The 16,323-nt window shown below is 46.4% G+C and overlaps 2 protein-coding genes across 2 annotated transcripts; one reads left to right on the top strand and one right to left on the bottom strand.

Annotated features, from left to right (window-relative positions):
- Positions 1-4,995: 4,995 nt before the first annotated feature.
- LOC135372776 (uncharacterized) lies at positions 4,996-5,792 on the top strand. Its single transcript, XM_064606245.1, has 3 exons — positions 4,996-5,476; positions 5,508-5,711; positions 5,785-5,792. Exons 1-3 carry the CDS (start codon positions 4,996-4,998, stop codon positions 5,790-5,792), a joined length of 693 nt encoding a protein of 230 aa, XP_064462315.1.
- Positions 5,793-5,965: 173 nt separating this feature from the next.
- Positions 5,966-9,301, bottom strand: LOC135372775 (uncharacterized). The gene is made up of 5 exons (XM_064606244.1): positions 8,973-9,301; positions 8,744-8,856; positions 7,870-8,062; positions 6,379-7,056; positions 5,966-6,182 (listed from the first exon to the last, which is right to left on the bottom strand). Exons 1-5 carry the CDS (start codon positions 9,299-9,301, stop codon positions 5,966-5,968), a joined length of 1,530 nt encoding a protein of 509 aa, XP_064462314.1.
- Between the last annotated feature and the right edge of the window lie 7,022 nt (positions 9,302-16,323).

Here is a 16,323-nt window from a genome sequence, read left to right as displayed (position 1 = left end):
GCCGCTTCCCCTGCTTCTCGCCTATTCTAATTGAAGTGTGCGTGAACAATAAAAAAAAACTATCAAACAACCACTGCCGTTTCGATCAAACGACGTTCGATGAAATGGCTTTTGACCAAATGTCCCGCGTTCGATCAAGCGACCTTCGACCAAACGGCGTCCGATCAAATGTCCCGGAACCTGAAAACACTGCAGATGATTTTCCATCGACGCACCTTTTGTTTTTGCTGCTGCTTTTAAGCGGGATTAAGCTTGAGATCTTTTCACAAAACACTTTTCGGAAGAACGCGTCGATCAAGTGTCTTTCGATTCGACCAAGTGGCGTTCGATCAAACGTCTTCAATGAAACAGCGTTCGACCGAATGGCATTCGACCAAATTGGCGGACCACGCGCTAGCCTTGTTAGCCGCTACGTGCCGATTTCTGATTGTCGCTAAAATGTAGTTCGCTAAATGAATACAGTCAAACCTCGCTTTACGAACACCCTTCGTTTCTCAGAAAATTGTTCGTAAATCGAGGTATTCGTAAATCGAGGTCCGAGGTCTGCAGTGCACAAATACCTCACAAAACCACGGGAAATTGATTTGAATAAGTTTTATTTTTGAAAATATTGCGTAATTGTGCTTTGCACCATACTTTCTGCAGGGTCTATCCTGTTTAGATGAGATGACAGAAGTCTGACACTTGACTCATGCACCCGGTCCTCAAAGTACCGTATCGCTCGCGGATGAGACTGTTTCCAACGGCAAATATTACGCTTGTCCCCGGCTGTCAGGACTGAACGCTTTCTTGGAACGGCAAGATGTTTCCATCTCGGAGACCTGGTCCAAACTCACAACCATTCGGCTGTAAACGCCCGAATTATTCTTACAGGAAATGGTGAATCATGTTTGTGGAACGTAGTGGCGTTGGGACATTGTATATTTGACCTTGGCAGCATGTACTGAGGAACTTTCATTATCCTCCGGTCCATTGGCCTGTCCTCTGTACGCTCATAACGCCCGTTCGTATATCGAGGTCAGAATGGCTTGGCTACTTTGGGTCCGTTCCCTCATAATCCGTTCATAGTTCGGATATCGAGGGTTCGTAAAACGAGGTCAAAATACATGGAAAAAGTTTGGTTCCCTGTGGAGCCGTTCGTAAGTTGAGGGAATTCGTATATCGAGGGTTCATAAAACGAGGTCCGACTGTATGTTCTTTCATGGGGCAGACGCTCGGAGACCATCGCATGTGAAATTCAGAAGTTAATTTTTATTTAATTGGCGAGACTATGCAAATGAACGTTACACGGCATATCTTGTAGTCGGTGCATCACTAATACCAACCCAAAATAAATTATTTCGCCAGCATGAACCGTTTTCGAGTCATCCAGCCGGGAGATTTTAGTGAAGAGCACGGTGTAAGTCAAAAGCAGCTAGGATTGCCACCTTTTGTAGTGAAAAATACCGGCTGAGGGAGAGGAGGTGGAATAAAGGGAAAGGGGGAAATGTTCGCGGAAAAGGGAAAGTAAGTGAGGGGTGAAGAGTATACAGAGAGAGAGAGAAAGAACGAGCGTACTGGCTCAGGACAATAATGATAATAATAATGAATAACTAAGAAAACGACTGGTGACTACGGAGTTGGGTCTGTGTTCCCGATTTATTCAAGCTGTAGTGGAATGTTGAAAGGAAAACCCCGTAAAAGCCCGTATGAATGGTGTTGAGCCACAAATCCACGACTTGCGGAAAAGTCGTCTGCGCATGCGCCGCGCAGCTCTCCTTCCCGAACGTCATTTTGGTTGGAGAAGTACTAGCCCTGCTAGGCCTCGTATACGGCGTGCTGCCTGTTCTTTGCAACGCTGCGGTTCGGCTAGTGGATCATGCCAGTGAACTGTGTGGCCTACGGGTGCGTTAATTACTACAAAAGTGGCGCGACAGAAAGAGTCAGTTTTTTTAGATTCCCGTCGGCAAGACTCTATCCTTGCAAAAGACTTGCTTGGGTTCAAGCAGTGAAGCGTTTGGCGCCCGACGGCGCTCAGTGGGAACCAAGCGATCACTCGCGTATATGCAGTGCGCATTTCCTAACAGGTGAGAGACATGGTTTATTGTGTTGTTTCACCAACATTTGAAACATTGGAGAATGAACTAAACCATCTTGTTCACCTGCATGAGCAGGACTACCGTCACATGACAACGGACACCCGGACTACGTACCAAGTGTTTTCGTGTACAAGAAACGCCAGCCTACGCAGCGGCCTTGCAGCGCTACGCTCGCTGGCAGAAGCGTCGTAGATGCGACACAGGTAACGTAGAAGAGACTAGCAGGTCTAGGACGTTTCGGAGCACGGACATCTCGGTGCACGTCCTTTTCCCCGAGCAAAGTGAAAAGACACATTATAGCAGACACATTTCAGTGTTTCAGTGTCAGTAAACGGTTGAAAGTTGCGTCGTCGCTGTCTCGTTTCCTTTCTTTTGTCGCCTGGCCAAAGGGAAGAGAGATTATAGCAACATACGTTTATGCAAATTAAATGCGGCGTGTTGTGTCGACGCAGTTTGAATGTATGCTCAATCGAACACCACAATAAGTTGCTTTTTGTGTCACTTTATTTCGATTCACTTTTAATGTACTGAAAGACCATGTATGCACTAATGAGAGAGCGTCTCTGGAGATCTTTCACTGATTAACCTGATAAACACTACTCAACAAACAAATCAATTATAATGAATGAGGAAAATAACACTACACACACGGACACATGATCTGAAAATCTGTCGTTCAGCTATGACAAGAATGGACGACTCAACTTGCAGTTGTTTGCATTGAAAGCATTTATTACAAGATCAAGGAAGCACAAAGGTGCGGAACAAAAACGTCAGGAAATATTCCAACTGCTGGGAGAATATATACCATAAAAAACTGTTTACTACGGCTTGACGCAGTAACTTAAAAAAACATTTCACCACCTGTACAGGCAGCATCCTCAGTACAGAATGAACCAACTACTTATCTTTGACTGTGTACTGATGATATACTGTCAAGGATATGATTATTTATTGTTTTTGAAAGTTAGATTTTTAGATTATTTGTGTCACCAGACATGACAAGTAGCTTGTGAAAACAACAGGCACGTAAAATACTTGGTGTGCATTTTTCTGTCCCTGCATTGAAAGTGCTTTTTCAATTAGATAAGTGCACGGAGGAACACAGTAACATAAGCAAAATAACATGGTATTTCTGTAACGAAGGCATGTATCAGTGAAAGGCACCAGCGAAAGCTTGCTAAATTCTCAATGTATGGTGAATTCAGAATGGCAAAAGTCTCTGCTGGAATTTTTCTTTTCGCTTTGTGTCGCCAAAAGGAATGTGCACCGAGTTGTCCATTCACCGAGACGTCCGTGCTCTGAAATGTTTGGTTCCTGAGACTAGCAGCACTCGTTTTCTCATGACTGACATGTATACAGGGTGTCCCAGAAAACGTGTCATTGAATTCTAATTAAAAAAAAACTATGCCACGTAGAATCATGCGGTCAACAGTATTTGTTCTTACTGGGTTTTTGCCACCTCCTGATGTGAATGTCACGTAACGTAATTTTTATTATGTAAATTTTTGTGAACCGAACTCTGAAATTTGCCAAGTAAAGGTTACTTTTTTACCTCACCAAGACGAAGAGCATGCCGAATTTACTCTAATTCATGATAATTGACAGTGATATTCAGGATCTATCCTATCGGCAAAAATAGCCCAACATCACGCTTCTCGGGGCACTTCGGTATAACGCGCGAGGACGTTTCGAGGACAATCTCTCAGTCCGACGAAAGGAGGTTGGAAACCCAGTCCACAGAGTGATAGTAGAAAAAGTGACAGCTCTTGAAATTTGGAAAGGGAAGGTATGATCCCAGCCAAGGCCTCTCTCTGCCGTGCCGGTGTGGGCTGGGTAGTAGTTTTTTTTTTAAATTAAAATTCAATGACACGTTTTCTGGGACACCCTGTATGGATCGTTGTTCCAGTTATACCTGCTGATGAAGATTACAGCAAGATGCAAAAAAAACAATGCTCTTCAGATTGTCTTTGTGTGTGCAGAGAATGATGGCACAACATCAAAAAAAGCACGGAAACTGGAGAATGCGGTCACACATGTTCATGGCCCAAGTGAGGTTCATACTAATGGGAGTGATTGCGGTAACGAAACAAAGAAGGGCTTCTGACATTAGAGATTTTGAACGAGCCGGGTCTTCTGATGATCAATTTCGGCTATGTGAATGCATTACATTTCTTTTTTGTTGCATTTTCTTGCAGAAGCACAAAGCGTGAATGGTGCTATGATGCAGGCGCCAAGCAATGACGACACCCAACTTGAAGTTGCCGATCGAACTGCTGTCATGCAAACTGCACACGGAGATACTCTACTCGCTGATATTTTTGTACCATACAGTGTGAAGTTTTCATGATATACACGTAGTTCTCCGCTTTCTTTCAGATGATTCACAGAATGAAGGAGCCTCCAAGGGCGTGGACGGGGTACTCGGTGCAAACATGCTGGCACAGTGTAAGAAACGCATTCATTGGTCAACATTGAACTAGATTCTGCTGGGCTAAACGTAAGCTAGCATATGACTTTTTCTATTTCAGATGATCATATTTGCATTCAAGGGCCACCATGCATGTCATGCAAGTCAGCAGTGGGCCAGAACGCTGCACAGACGATTGCACGCCTGCAAAAGGAGCTCGGAGATTTGAAGCTGAAAACAGCTCGTCTAGAAAAGAGCCTAGAAATTGCCAGCTCACGTCTCCGGAGCGTAGATCTGATAAGAGGCTCCAAGGACGATGCCATGTTTTATACTGGCCTACCGAGCTTTGAGGTTTTTGCAAGTCTCTATCGGTACTTACACAAGAGTGCAAAGAATATGTCTTACTGGGGACTCAGCAAGAGAAAGGAAAATGAGTCGCGGGTGAAATGCAAAGAAACTGAGCTTCTTGATGATTTTTTTATGATACTCGTTCGTATTAGGACTGGGATGTCAGGAAAGGAGGTCGCAAGGAACTTTGTGATTTCCGAAGGACACTTCAGCCGCATATTTGCCACTTGGGTAAATTTCCTTGCACATGCTCTCAGCGAGCTAACAACCCTTCCCACAGTACAAGACCTGCGGCCGTACCTTCCAAAGTCATTCCGCGGGTTTGAAAACAGTAGGTTGCTCCTTGATGGCACTGAGGTGCGTATCCAAAAGCCGTCTTCACTGAATGCTCAGAGGCAGACGTTCTCCACATACAAACATTATAATACGTATAAAGTGGTCGTAGGATGTACACCAGATGGGTACATTGCATTTGTATCTAAGCTGTGGGGTGGTTGTGTGTCCGATAGTGTCATCGTAGAAAGCAGTGGCATCCTGAATAGGCTGCAACCTGGAGATGTCATCATGGTTGACAAAGGCTTCACATTTTGTGCACTGCCCCCAGGTGTAGATTTGTACAGACCACCATTTCGCCAGACCAGGCATGGCATGCCAGTGCATGGTGCAGACCCATGAACCCCAGATGAGCAGTAGCGATGTAGCAGCAACACGGCGTGTGGCACGAGCAAGGGTGCACGTAGAAAGGGCTATACGTAGGGTAAAATCGTGTCACATCCTTGACAAGCCCTTCCCCATATCAATGATTGATATTGCAGAACAAGTATTTCAGGTTTGTTGTTATCTGAGCAATTTCCGGCTGCCTATAGTTTGTGATCGTAAGTGTACTCAGACTTACTAGACAGTTGCAGTTCATACTGTATGTGATTTCCTTTGTCTTGCATTGCTTAGCTCCATGACAGTTATTGTACTTTCATTACTATGTCTTGCTATGCGATTGCGGTGTTCCTTCAGGTTGAAACTTTCCAGCAAAATACTTAGTTCCAGTGGTAGGAAAGCTACAAATAAAAGAAGGCAATGGGTGACATTGATTTTGCACCAGTTTTTTATGACAACCATTACCTCAAATGATTTATTCGATCCTTCTGAATTTCATTTTCAGTCCTGAGCATGGCTCACAAATGTAGTAGCCTTTTTTACACTGCTCGTAGGGAGGGTAGCTGCCTTTCGTGTACAGTTGGCCAATCCGTCTTACATGCTGTGTCAGCATCTCCGGAACAAGGGCATACTTCACGAAATGCAGTAGGGTGGTGGTGGTGGTGGTGGTGATAGGGCTTGCCGTTGTCGGCCTCACGTATGTGGGCAACGTCACGACTCACGCACTGGGGGAATGTGCGTCCTGGGCCGACTTCTAAGGGAACTGTGCCGACATATGTCTGAAAGCGTCTGAGGAAAACCCAGGAAAAACCCAGGAAAATGCAGTAGGGCAGGAAGCAGATACGTCTGCCCAAAATACACAATCAAAATTATACTCTTTCCACGTGCAGTGATCGTGCACAGGATCCTGCATTAGTCCACGCGACAAAATCGCACCACTCGAAACCGGTCACTGCCAACTGTCCTTGTACCTGGTAATAGTACGCGTGGTCTCGTCGCAGTTGCACTTCACCATTTATGAGCCTGCAGCAGAAGTTTTTGTCCTTGCATGCTTCAAGGGGTGTTACACCCACTTTTGAAAATGGGCACTTCACTTGGAGTAGCCCAGTCTCACTGCCGTCTCTAACTATTCTGTCAGGAGAGGCCGCGAGGAAAGGGTACTCGTCATGTATGTGCAGCCCTGTCACCTGAACCGACACATCTTTCTCATAAGCAGCCATAAGCTTAACATACTCCTTGACAGCAACTGCTTCATTTTTTCGTCCATACACAATCGCTTCAGAATATGCCGACTGCTTAGGATAGAGGAGCTGTTTTGATAGGCCCTCGGGCTTCTTACACCTGACAGCTCGCTTGAACACTGAAGAAGTGATCCACCCAATCCTCTCTTTGTGCCATTGCCCATTTTCTGCCTGCCCAACTGTCCTTGCTGTTATTTCTTTGCATTCTTCTGGTGACATTATCTTCAGCATTGCACAGTAGTTATTTATTGCTTGTGTAGCTACCTCAGATGTAAGGCTGGCGTCCTCGTCTATTGGCAGCTGCTGGTGTGAGACATCCTTTTTCCTTGTTGCAGAAGCATATCGCAGCCAAAGTAGGTTTGAACAGCAACAACAACAACATATATATTGTGATGATGAAGTGGGGAGGTTTTCCACTCTAGGAGTGGAACTCTACCCCATAGCTAGGGGTCTAATATGAGTGGTGACAATGATCAGTGATGACGATGAGAGATGACGGGAATGATCGAAGTGGCGATGACGATGCTGGACGTGATCGTGGTGGTGGGAGTGTCCGAGGGCGCTGCTGGGGTCATAGTGAGTCCTTTAGGCCTGTCGCCTCAAAGAAGTCAACCACGTGACGTAAGGCCGCCCTGGAGACGGCCGCGGTGTCCCAAGGGCCGAGGATGGTCGACAAGTTGAAGTGGCGGCAGCCAAGGGTGGCAAGCTGCGACTGCAGTGTACGCCTCTCGTTGACATAGGTCCGGCAGCTGAGGAGTATGTGCTCAACGTTGGCAAGTACGCCACACTCGTTGCACATAGGCCTAGCCTCACAGCCTAGCTGGTATCGATAGGACGGAGTGAAGGCCACATTCAGACGTAGCCTGTGGATGAGTGACTTCAGAGGACGAGGAAGCTTTGCAGGCAGTCGGTATGACAGCGTTGGGTCTACATTCCCCAAAGTGGACATAGTTGGAATGTCGTGTTGCCACTGTAGGGTAGACCAGGAATCGGACAAATGCCTGAGGAGGGATCTTCTGTCTCCTCTCGAGAGTATAATGGGCATAGAAGGTCGTTGTTGGTGTGCAGCGGCAGCGGCAGCGTCGGCCTCGTGGTTCCCAGTTATTCCGCAATGCCCTGGAACCCACTGAAAGGCAACGTAGTGGGAGCGATCTTGTAGTTTGAACAGCAATCCGCCATATCTTGCACCAGTTCTGTGTAGCTACTGTCAGATGACTGGCTGTGCTGCGCGGGGTTGTATACCTGCTTCCTTGTTTCTCTAGTTGGCTTATTCACTAAGAACTTTTGAAATGGGATGTCGTTGAGCTGAGCCGGCACGAGGGGTTTTCTGCCTGAAATGTAAAATTGTAACAAATCTGACAACTCAAAAACACCAGCACACCTGGCTTGAATTTACAAAATGCATGTTCTTTCCTTGATATGGTGTCTCATACAGACGACAAAAATGCTCTTCGCATTAGTTTGAGACTAACTAGAAGAGTTCCGTGATGCACAGAAATGCATGTTTAGTGTGTTATGGCATGTATGTAACATGTGTGAGTCCTTGTGCCTCCAGTGCATAACTTATGTACGACCAGGAACAATATGAGGGAACACCAAGTTTATGGTAAAAAGCCCTCACACGACATGTAGCAATGCTCTATCAACAATGTCTATAAGAAAATGGAATGCTGGTGGTTTCACGTGTTACTGTCACTCGCGTATTTGAGTGCATGGTGTATTAAAATAATCACAAATTAAAATTTTTGGTAGAATGTGTCAGAAGACATTTCTAATGACTACACCTCTGAAGTGTGGGACGTCTATCTCCGCTTTTCCAGTTAGGAATGTTCACTTTAAGTTTTGTAATAACTAAACTTCAAAGATGGTTCTGCAAATGTCTTGTAATCTTGAATGTTGCCTTAAAAAGGCATAAAACTACATCATGAGAAGGGCAAACACCCGTGTGCCAAAGCTATGTACTTATCCACTACAACGATTAGAGCTTAGCAACGAGATCGGTGTGCACTCACCTTGTGGGGGCACAATCCATGCACAAGGAAGGTCCGTGCACGTTTTTGCCGCCGTTGTACGTGCGGCATCTGCCACATGAAACAACATAGCGGCAACATGGTGACATGTTTCGCTGAGCCCGAAAGAACCACATGATAGCCGGGATTTCGTGAGCGAATTAATACACTCGCCAACTGCATGTGTTAGTAAATATATGTAAAACGAGAATGTGAAATTGTGCATTCTCACCCTGCAACACATCGGCAGCTAGCTCCTAAGATGCGTCCGTCGTTCTTCCCATACCATGCCGTAACGGGGTAGTCTCCTTTTTTCATTGACGGCGTACATGTTGCCCTTATTACGACGAAGTCTCCATTCTCCGTGTCCTCGTTCACCATCACATTACGAATGTGTCCTTCCTCTTTGAAGGCCCAGCCGCGATGGGCTTGACGAAGAGTTGATGTGGTGCGTCCCAAATATCTCCACACTTCGTCTACGGTAACTTTATCGCAAGGCGAAAGGTCGCGTACCCAGCCCAGCTCATTATAACTAAACGGAACACAGTCCTCGTCGACCATTTCAACTCGTCTGGGAAAAAGAAAAGCGAAGCAAAACGCATGCGAAAAGCAGGAAACGTGCGGCAACGGCAGTATTTGACAGATTCCGCGACGGCTGTTTTCAAACCTAATATTCTCGCTCACAGCAACACTTTGGGTTCAGCGGCCAATTCATAGACGGCGCTGCATTTTCTACAAGTGGTGGATACCGGCAAAAGGCTACCGGTATCACTTTCCTACCGGCAACCGGCAGAGCGAGCAAATAACCGGCCGTGCCGGTATAATACCGGCCTGGTGGCAACCCTAAAAGCAGCAAGTCGAACAGAGTGCGAACCAAAGAAGAAACCACTGTATTCACTGTAACCAGCTGTATTCCCCTTCAAGAACCCCTCCTTTCTTTGGAGATTAGCGTACATTATTGTCGATCCGAACAAATGTAACAAAGCCACGCGTGTTGTTGGAACTACATGCCCCAGCGGTGTATTGCGCACTTCCTGAACAACGGTACTGGTTACGGCACACGCCTCTAGCGCCATCTCGTGGCCGTCTAGACGCCGCGCCATCTCGTGCCGAGAGTCGGCGAAACGGCACAGCTGGTATCCCGTCTTAACACAGCATCGCAGCATTGCGCGATCGCGAAATTATCCCCATATTCAACCTATCTCTTCATTCAAGTGCGTCACGCGATACGTGACTGTTATGCGCGATCATAGCCTCCTATATGCTCAATATAAAGGAGGCTATGGCTCGATGAAAGCAGCAGACGTTCTGGGGAGAAGCTCAAGCGCAGTTGGAAGTCAAAGACGCAAGCTAACTGACACACGAGACTGCACGCAACACAAGTACTAGCTGCTTCTTGCTAGCCCTGTTTCCTTATGTTCGGTATTATCAACGTACACCACCCTCACCACTTAAAAATAGCCCGTGGTATACTGCGTGCGCACCATTCACTGCATTTCACGGCCGCTTCTAGGGTTACTTCCAGGCGTTTACACAACGGAACGCAGCAGTGCGTGGGCATTCTTGCGCAAAAAAAAAAGAAAAAAGAAAAGAAAGGTACGATCTCGAAGTATATGTGCACGTACAGGACGATACGGTGGTTCCATGAGTTTCCGGCCCGATGTAGAAAATGCGCGCGAATTTGAAAATGCGATTAAGGACGCGTGGCGCCATCTGTTGGAGGGCCGGAGCACCACCGTCAACCCTCTCCATGCGTTTGTCGGTTGGAGATCTGCATTTCAAACAGCCAGGGTGCACTCTTCATTTAAAATGGGAAAAATCGAGTACCGCGCTGTCATAAAATTCTTGACAAAAGAGGGACTTTCGCCTAGAGAAATCAAAGCACGACTGGACAACGTGTACAGGGAAGCCTCTCCGTCGTACACAACGGTAAAAAACTGGGCTAAGCAGTTTCGACTGGGGCGAGAGTCCATTGAAGGTGATCCACGCGATGGTCGTCCAGCGGAAGTGGTGACACAAGAAAATTTGTCTCTTGTCGAGGAGGAAGTGCTGAGCGACAGGCGTCTGAAGGTGAAGGAAATCTCAGAAAGGCTAGGGCTTTCCAAAACAACCGTTTTTCGCATCATCGGCGAGGGCCTTCACATGAAAAAGGTCAGTGCGAGATGGGTGCCACGACTTCTCTCGTCAGTTCCAAAGCAACAGCGCGTCGTCTGTGCCAAAGAGTTTTTGGAGCTCTGTCAAGAGAACGAAGAAGAAATATTGAAGTCAATTGTCACAGGGGATGAGACTATGGTGCTCTGCTGTAATCCTCTTTCGAGAAAGGAGTCGATGGAATGGCGCAAACCAGGAGAAGCACCCCCAAGAAAAGCCAAGGTCACACAATCCACAAAGAAGATCATGGCAACAATATTTTGGGATTGTCACGGGATCCTCCTTATAGACTTCAAAGAGAGGAACACCACAATGAATGCGACTTATTATGCTTCACTCCTGCACCGACTGCGAGACGCCATCAAGGAAACGAGGCGCGGCGGGTTGAGTCGAGGTGTCCGGTTGCTCCAGGACAATGCCCGTGTCCACACGGCTTCTGTTGCCAAGGCTGCACTGAAGGAGTGCGGCTTCGAAGAAATCCACCGCCCACCCTACAGTCCAGACCTGGCACCGAGTGACTACTTCCTGTTTTCAAACTTGAAGAGGGATCTCAGAGGACGGAGATTTCAAAACGATAGTGAGGTGCAAGAGGCAGTTTTCCAGCATTTTGCGGACAAAACTATCAAGGGTATAAGAATGCTGGTTGAAAGGTGTCAAAAGTGCATCGAAGTTAAGGGTGACTATGTCGAAAAGTGATACACTTGTTTCGTCTCTATGACTATTAAAAGTTGGTCGGGCCGGAAACTTATGGAACCACCCTCGTACATGCAGTACAGCAGCAGCCTAACGCGCGCGTTTCTCGACTCTACCAATATGGCCGCCCTAGTTACAACAGTTACCATAAGATGGAGCGTCGCATTTTGCATATCGCCTAATTCTTGCCTTATCGTTAATGGTAAGGTGTTCTATTCCTTTCCACCGCAGTACTGTAGGGTAAATTTGTCTTAGTTCGTACGCGGGACCAGCTTGACCATCCATTCATCCCTTCGTAAGTTGTAGGTGGAGGAATAACGAGTAAATGAGACGATATGAGTAACGTTATTGCCACGAATTATTTTGTGCACCAGTGAGCAAACTTTGTACTTTATTAAGGTGAAAATGTCCATGACGAATAGCAAGATAAATGCAAAATGAGATTGAGTTTCTTGGCAGTAATATACGTAGCGCCCTTTTTTGCAACAGATATAGCGGGCGAAGTGTTGCTGTGTAGGTAAGACCATATACCTCCAATGCGTAGTTGAGGTGGAAGTGTACTAATGCAGAATAGATGTTAAGTAGAGTGTGTATGTAAAAGAATCGTTGTGTTTTCGATCATGTGTAGAGCCCGAGCACATCTTGTTACGACTTGTAAGGATGTGCTTGTTCCAGATTAGGTGTTCCTCTAGGATTACGCCTAAAAACTTCGTTAGCTGTACTCTTGGTATATGGCGTGAAGAGAAGTAGAGGTGATATTTATCGAGCTGTAGCTGGCTTTGAGAGGGGCGAAACACAACGTAATTTGATTTCGCGATGTTCGAAATAAGTTTGTGGCTCGAAAGTCATTTTGTTAATGTATCAAGCATGTTGTTCGCTCGCTTTAACAGCTCGTCAGGTGTTTTGCTCTCTACGAAGATGTTCGTATCATCCCTGTAGAGGACACAGCTCTCGTGCAGGTAGTTAGGCAAGTCATTAATAAGGGCTTGGAATAAAAAGGGGCCCAAAATCGAACCCTGTTGCACACTGGTTCCGCAGACGCTGCGTTGTGACACGCGCTTTCCAACTGCTAGTTTCGGAATCGCAGGAAACCAGATGCGACTGTCACTTTAATCACTCCTGGAATAGGCATGCAACGCCCACTTCAAATATGCAGCAAACTGCATGACTATATGTAATGTTTTCCCTTGTTCTTGACATGAAAGCAACGCGTCAGATACATGTTTGTGAAAAATTGAGTATATTATTAGGGGTCACACGGTCGAATAAAGGCGCCTTCGTTGAGGATCATGCAAGGAAAGCGACTTCCTTAAGAAATATAATTCATGCAGGTGAAGGATTTGCTTTCGGCACTGCAGTACATTTCGAAACATTTCGTGCACAGGGAAGAAACATTTATTTCCGCATCTCCAACAAATCTTTGAGAGGAAAGTCAACCTACCAAGCAGAAAGCTGTTTCCCACATAGCCTGACACAAATATCATGAGGAGACAGGTTGGTTACTATTCACGCATAATTCCTCAGAAGCCCACAATAAAGAAACCAAGCCCACGCCAAGCAAGACAGTGAAAACCAATAGCCGTGAGATCAATACTCCCTAGCGCAGGTTTCGCCCACCATTTCGAGAAAAAATGGGTCGAAATATTTCAAACATATGTTTAGTTTTCCGTAGTGAACACAAAGTGCGAGCACCGGCCTGTGGCACCAAAAATTCGGCGTAGCTCAGCTTTAAGGTCATTAAAGGCTGAGTGTCTGAGCCATTTTTACCCTGCCACCGAGTTGCTGGTATCCTCGGTCAGATTACACTCAACCTATGAATTAAAGCTTGCTGGAGCGATAGAAAATAACAAGTACGCGGCAGGCGTACAGCTCGCAGAAAGGACCCGAGGCATAATTTCGCCATAAATTACGGAAGAGTTTTTCCATTAATGTACTTACTGAACTTTGCACCGCAGAGACTAAATGGTTCTGCGATCTCCTTTGCTGACTCGCCTTGGATAACATACGCCAGGAACACGAGGAAGCATTCAGGCGCTCTCATACTGATCGTCTGGCCCACACCAATACCAGCATTGCACACGTGCGCCTAATTTCCTGGTTCTCACACCATGACAGACATTGTTTGACCACCTGTGATTGAAAGTCGTTGGAGCGACACGAGCGTGTTTAACGGCAATAACGATGTCCCAGAGCAACAGAACATAACACACAAAAAAATATATAAACACAACCAAGAAGGCAAATAAGATGAAAATAGCCCCGATAATGTACCTACAGAAAGCTAAAAGCGACCATTCCCGGCGACTGTGTATGCAGTATGGCAGTTATTCAGAGATTTATAGCAGGGAAGCATAACGAACGTACTTTCGTTACCGTTTCCGTTTTCGTCACTGCTATATTTTCGTTTCCGTTATCCATTTCTGATACCGGCCTTTCAATTTCGTTTCTGTTACGTTTCCGTTACTGTTTCCGGTAATGAAACGGCTGTTACAGAGCTGCGGGAGGACAGCCCGTCCGGCTCTATTAGCACTTTGTCTTGCCCAAGTGCTGCTTCGGTGTCACGCGTACACACTACCCAAGTAATTTTGCGTCGTTGGGATGCGTACATCTTGCAAATCTCTAATGTAGGAACATGTCTTTGGTCCAGCAACTCAAGATGGGCGTAACCTTCATCCAATCATTCATAAGCGGACGCTCTCAGTAGTAAATAATACTGCTACGGTCACGGTGAAATGAAAAAAAGTACGAAATAACTAACTAAAAATCGTAGGTTCTCATCATCGTGCTATGGTGGAGTATAGTCATGTGTTGATGCCATGGAGTTACGAGAAATGGGACGAGGTGAAGGAGGTATGTTCCCTCGAGATCTATTATTGGGCCTTCTTGCCATGCTCTCGTGTACTATGTAGAACATTACAGGGAATGGAGTCATCAAAATACAAAAATAAAAATTGAAAGTCACTCAAATTCCATCGTACAACAGGAATTCAATACCGGACGATAATTTTCGTTTCCGTTTCTGTTACCGATCGTTACCATCTCCAGTTTCAGTAATATACCGTTTCTGTTTCCGTTACCATTACAGTTACCCCTCCCTGATTTATAGTGCTTTGCAGCAAGTCGTAAGCGAATTGGCAATTACTCGCAGCTACAAACGCTGCTAAAAACGAAGAATACTAATTCGCTCTAGTTACCTTAAGGGAGTACAGAGGGCCATCCAAAAAAAATTCAGATTAAGACATCTGATGAAAGTGTGTGTGTCATTATACCGAATAGCGCGAAAGGTTTTGATGCGTGCAATTTGTTTCCCAGAAAAAAACTCACATAAACATAGCTCCGCGCCTTCACTCTTAACTCGCCACTCCAGCTATAACGAGGATGAGGAGGTATGATGGCACGTCACCGATGACGGCATAAGGAGACTCTTTCTATTTTGCCGATCAGTGGGGGTCAGCGCCTTGTCTCTTTGCCACCGTAAACCTGTTTTGCCAGTTTTCCCGGAGAATTGGGGATAGAAGGAGCGGCCGAAGCATTACCGAGCAAGGAGAAAGGCTTTATCAGAACCCCGAACAGCCGAGTAGCAGACGACAGCGGAGTAGCAGACAACATTTTTCTAGGCCAATCAGCGAGCGTTCTCCTTATAGCGTCAGCGCGAGGTTCCAGGCAGATCACAGGCTGGTACTGCTCTTCACCACCGTTGCGCACGGTCGCTTTTTGCGGCGTATTTGAAATTCAATTTCTGCGATAATTATGACTCTGTGGTGTAAATTACTTCGCATGGTGCATCTTACTGGCAAACTAAACAGTTTTATAGGAAGAAAACTGGGTGTTAAAAATGACTTCTGTGCTACTTTAAATGTCCCCTGGGGCACCAGATAGAGGAGTGGTAAATCATTCAAACCTATAAGTAACGGATAACTCGAACGGCCGCGCCGTGACGATGGCTGATGGCCTCGTTCGTAGGTCCGAGGTTTTTACACCGATCCTGTTCCTTGTCTCACTCCCGGAGCCCCGACGACTGAAAACCCTTTCGTGATGTATGCGAAGGGTTTATTTACATATGGCTATTTACACGTTTGACATTTGGTAACCATATAAGACAGGGAATCTGGTGGGCTCGCGATGTAATGTTTCCGAGCGTGCCTTCCGCATCTGAGCCCAGATTCAGATTGAGTTTTCTGGCCGTGAAGGCCCTTGAGAGGTGACATCTTGACCCGTGCCCCCGTTGGCAACTTCACCAATCAAACTGTCCTGGCCCTCACCAATCGAACTTCTAATTGGCCTAATTTCAAATCTCAACTAGACCAGGACCTCCCAAATGTCCGCCCACTGCTGGTTATTTAGTGCCAACGGTCTTGGTTGTCAGGCTGTGCACTTCGTAACTTCCAGCAGTGCAAACTTCTGGGTCATTCTACAGATTTATTGCCAGTGGGGGCCTGGCGCTTGGGCCTCTGGTGTCCCCCCTCCGGAGCTACCGCGACGCCTTGGCGTTCTTGGAACTCCAACTTCCCCCTTCCCACGTGGGGAGACAACTCTGCACACGTGCTTCGCGCCGCTTCTCGCTGGCGACCCTTACACCTTCCCCCTAAAGTCCGTTGTCCGACCACATGGTCGACAATGGACCACACTACAGGGATACAACAAAAATGTCGCCAGCCGAGCTTGAGTCCTTCAACGAGAAAGAATATAATCACATCTGCTCGGTAATACGGGGCTGTCCAAGCAGTCTCCCTGCAGTC

Source organism: Ornithodoros turicata, unplaced genomic scaffold, assembly GCF_037126465.1.
Source record: "Ornithodoros turicata isolate Travis unplaced genomic scaffold, ASM3712646v1 Chromosome17, whole genome shotgun sequence".
In the NCBI taxonomy this organism is placed as follows: Eukaryota; Metazoa; Arthropoda; class Arachnida; order Ixodida; family Argasidae; genus Ornithodoros; species Ornithodoros turicata.
Note: the sequence above shows the minus strand (reverse complement) of the source record. Positions and strands in the feature narration are given on the sequence as shown.

Excerpts from the sequence above, each read along its gene's own strand:
- LOC135372775 (XM_064606244.1), bottom strand. The coding sequence starts at position 9,301 with ATGGTCGACGAGGACTGTGTTCCGTTTAGTTATAATGAGCTGGGCTGG. Across the intron at positions 8,857-8,972 it reads AGCTGCCGATGTGTTGCAGG|CGAAACATGTCACCATGTTG; the intron begins GTGAGAATGCAC and ends TTTCGGGCTCAG. Across the intron at positions 6,183-6,378 it reads GGATCCTGTGCACGATCACT|GCCGACAACGGCAAGCCCTA; the intron begins GCACGTGGAAAG and ends CACATACGTGAG.
- LOC135372776 (XM_064606245.1), top strand. The coding sequence starts at position 4,996 with ATGTCAGGAAAGGAGGTCGCAAGGAACTTTGTGATTTCCGAAGGACAC. Across the intron at positions 5,477-5,507 it reads ACCACCATTTCGCCAGACCA|ATGAACCCCAGATGAGCAGT; the intron begins GGCATGGCATGC and ends TGGTGCAGACCC.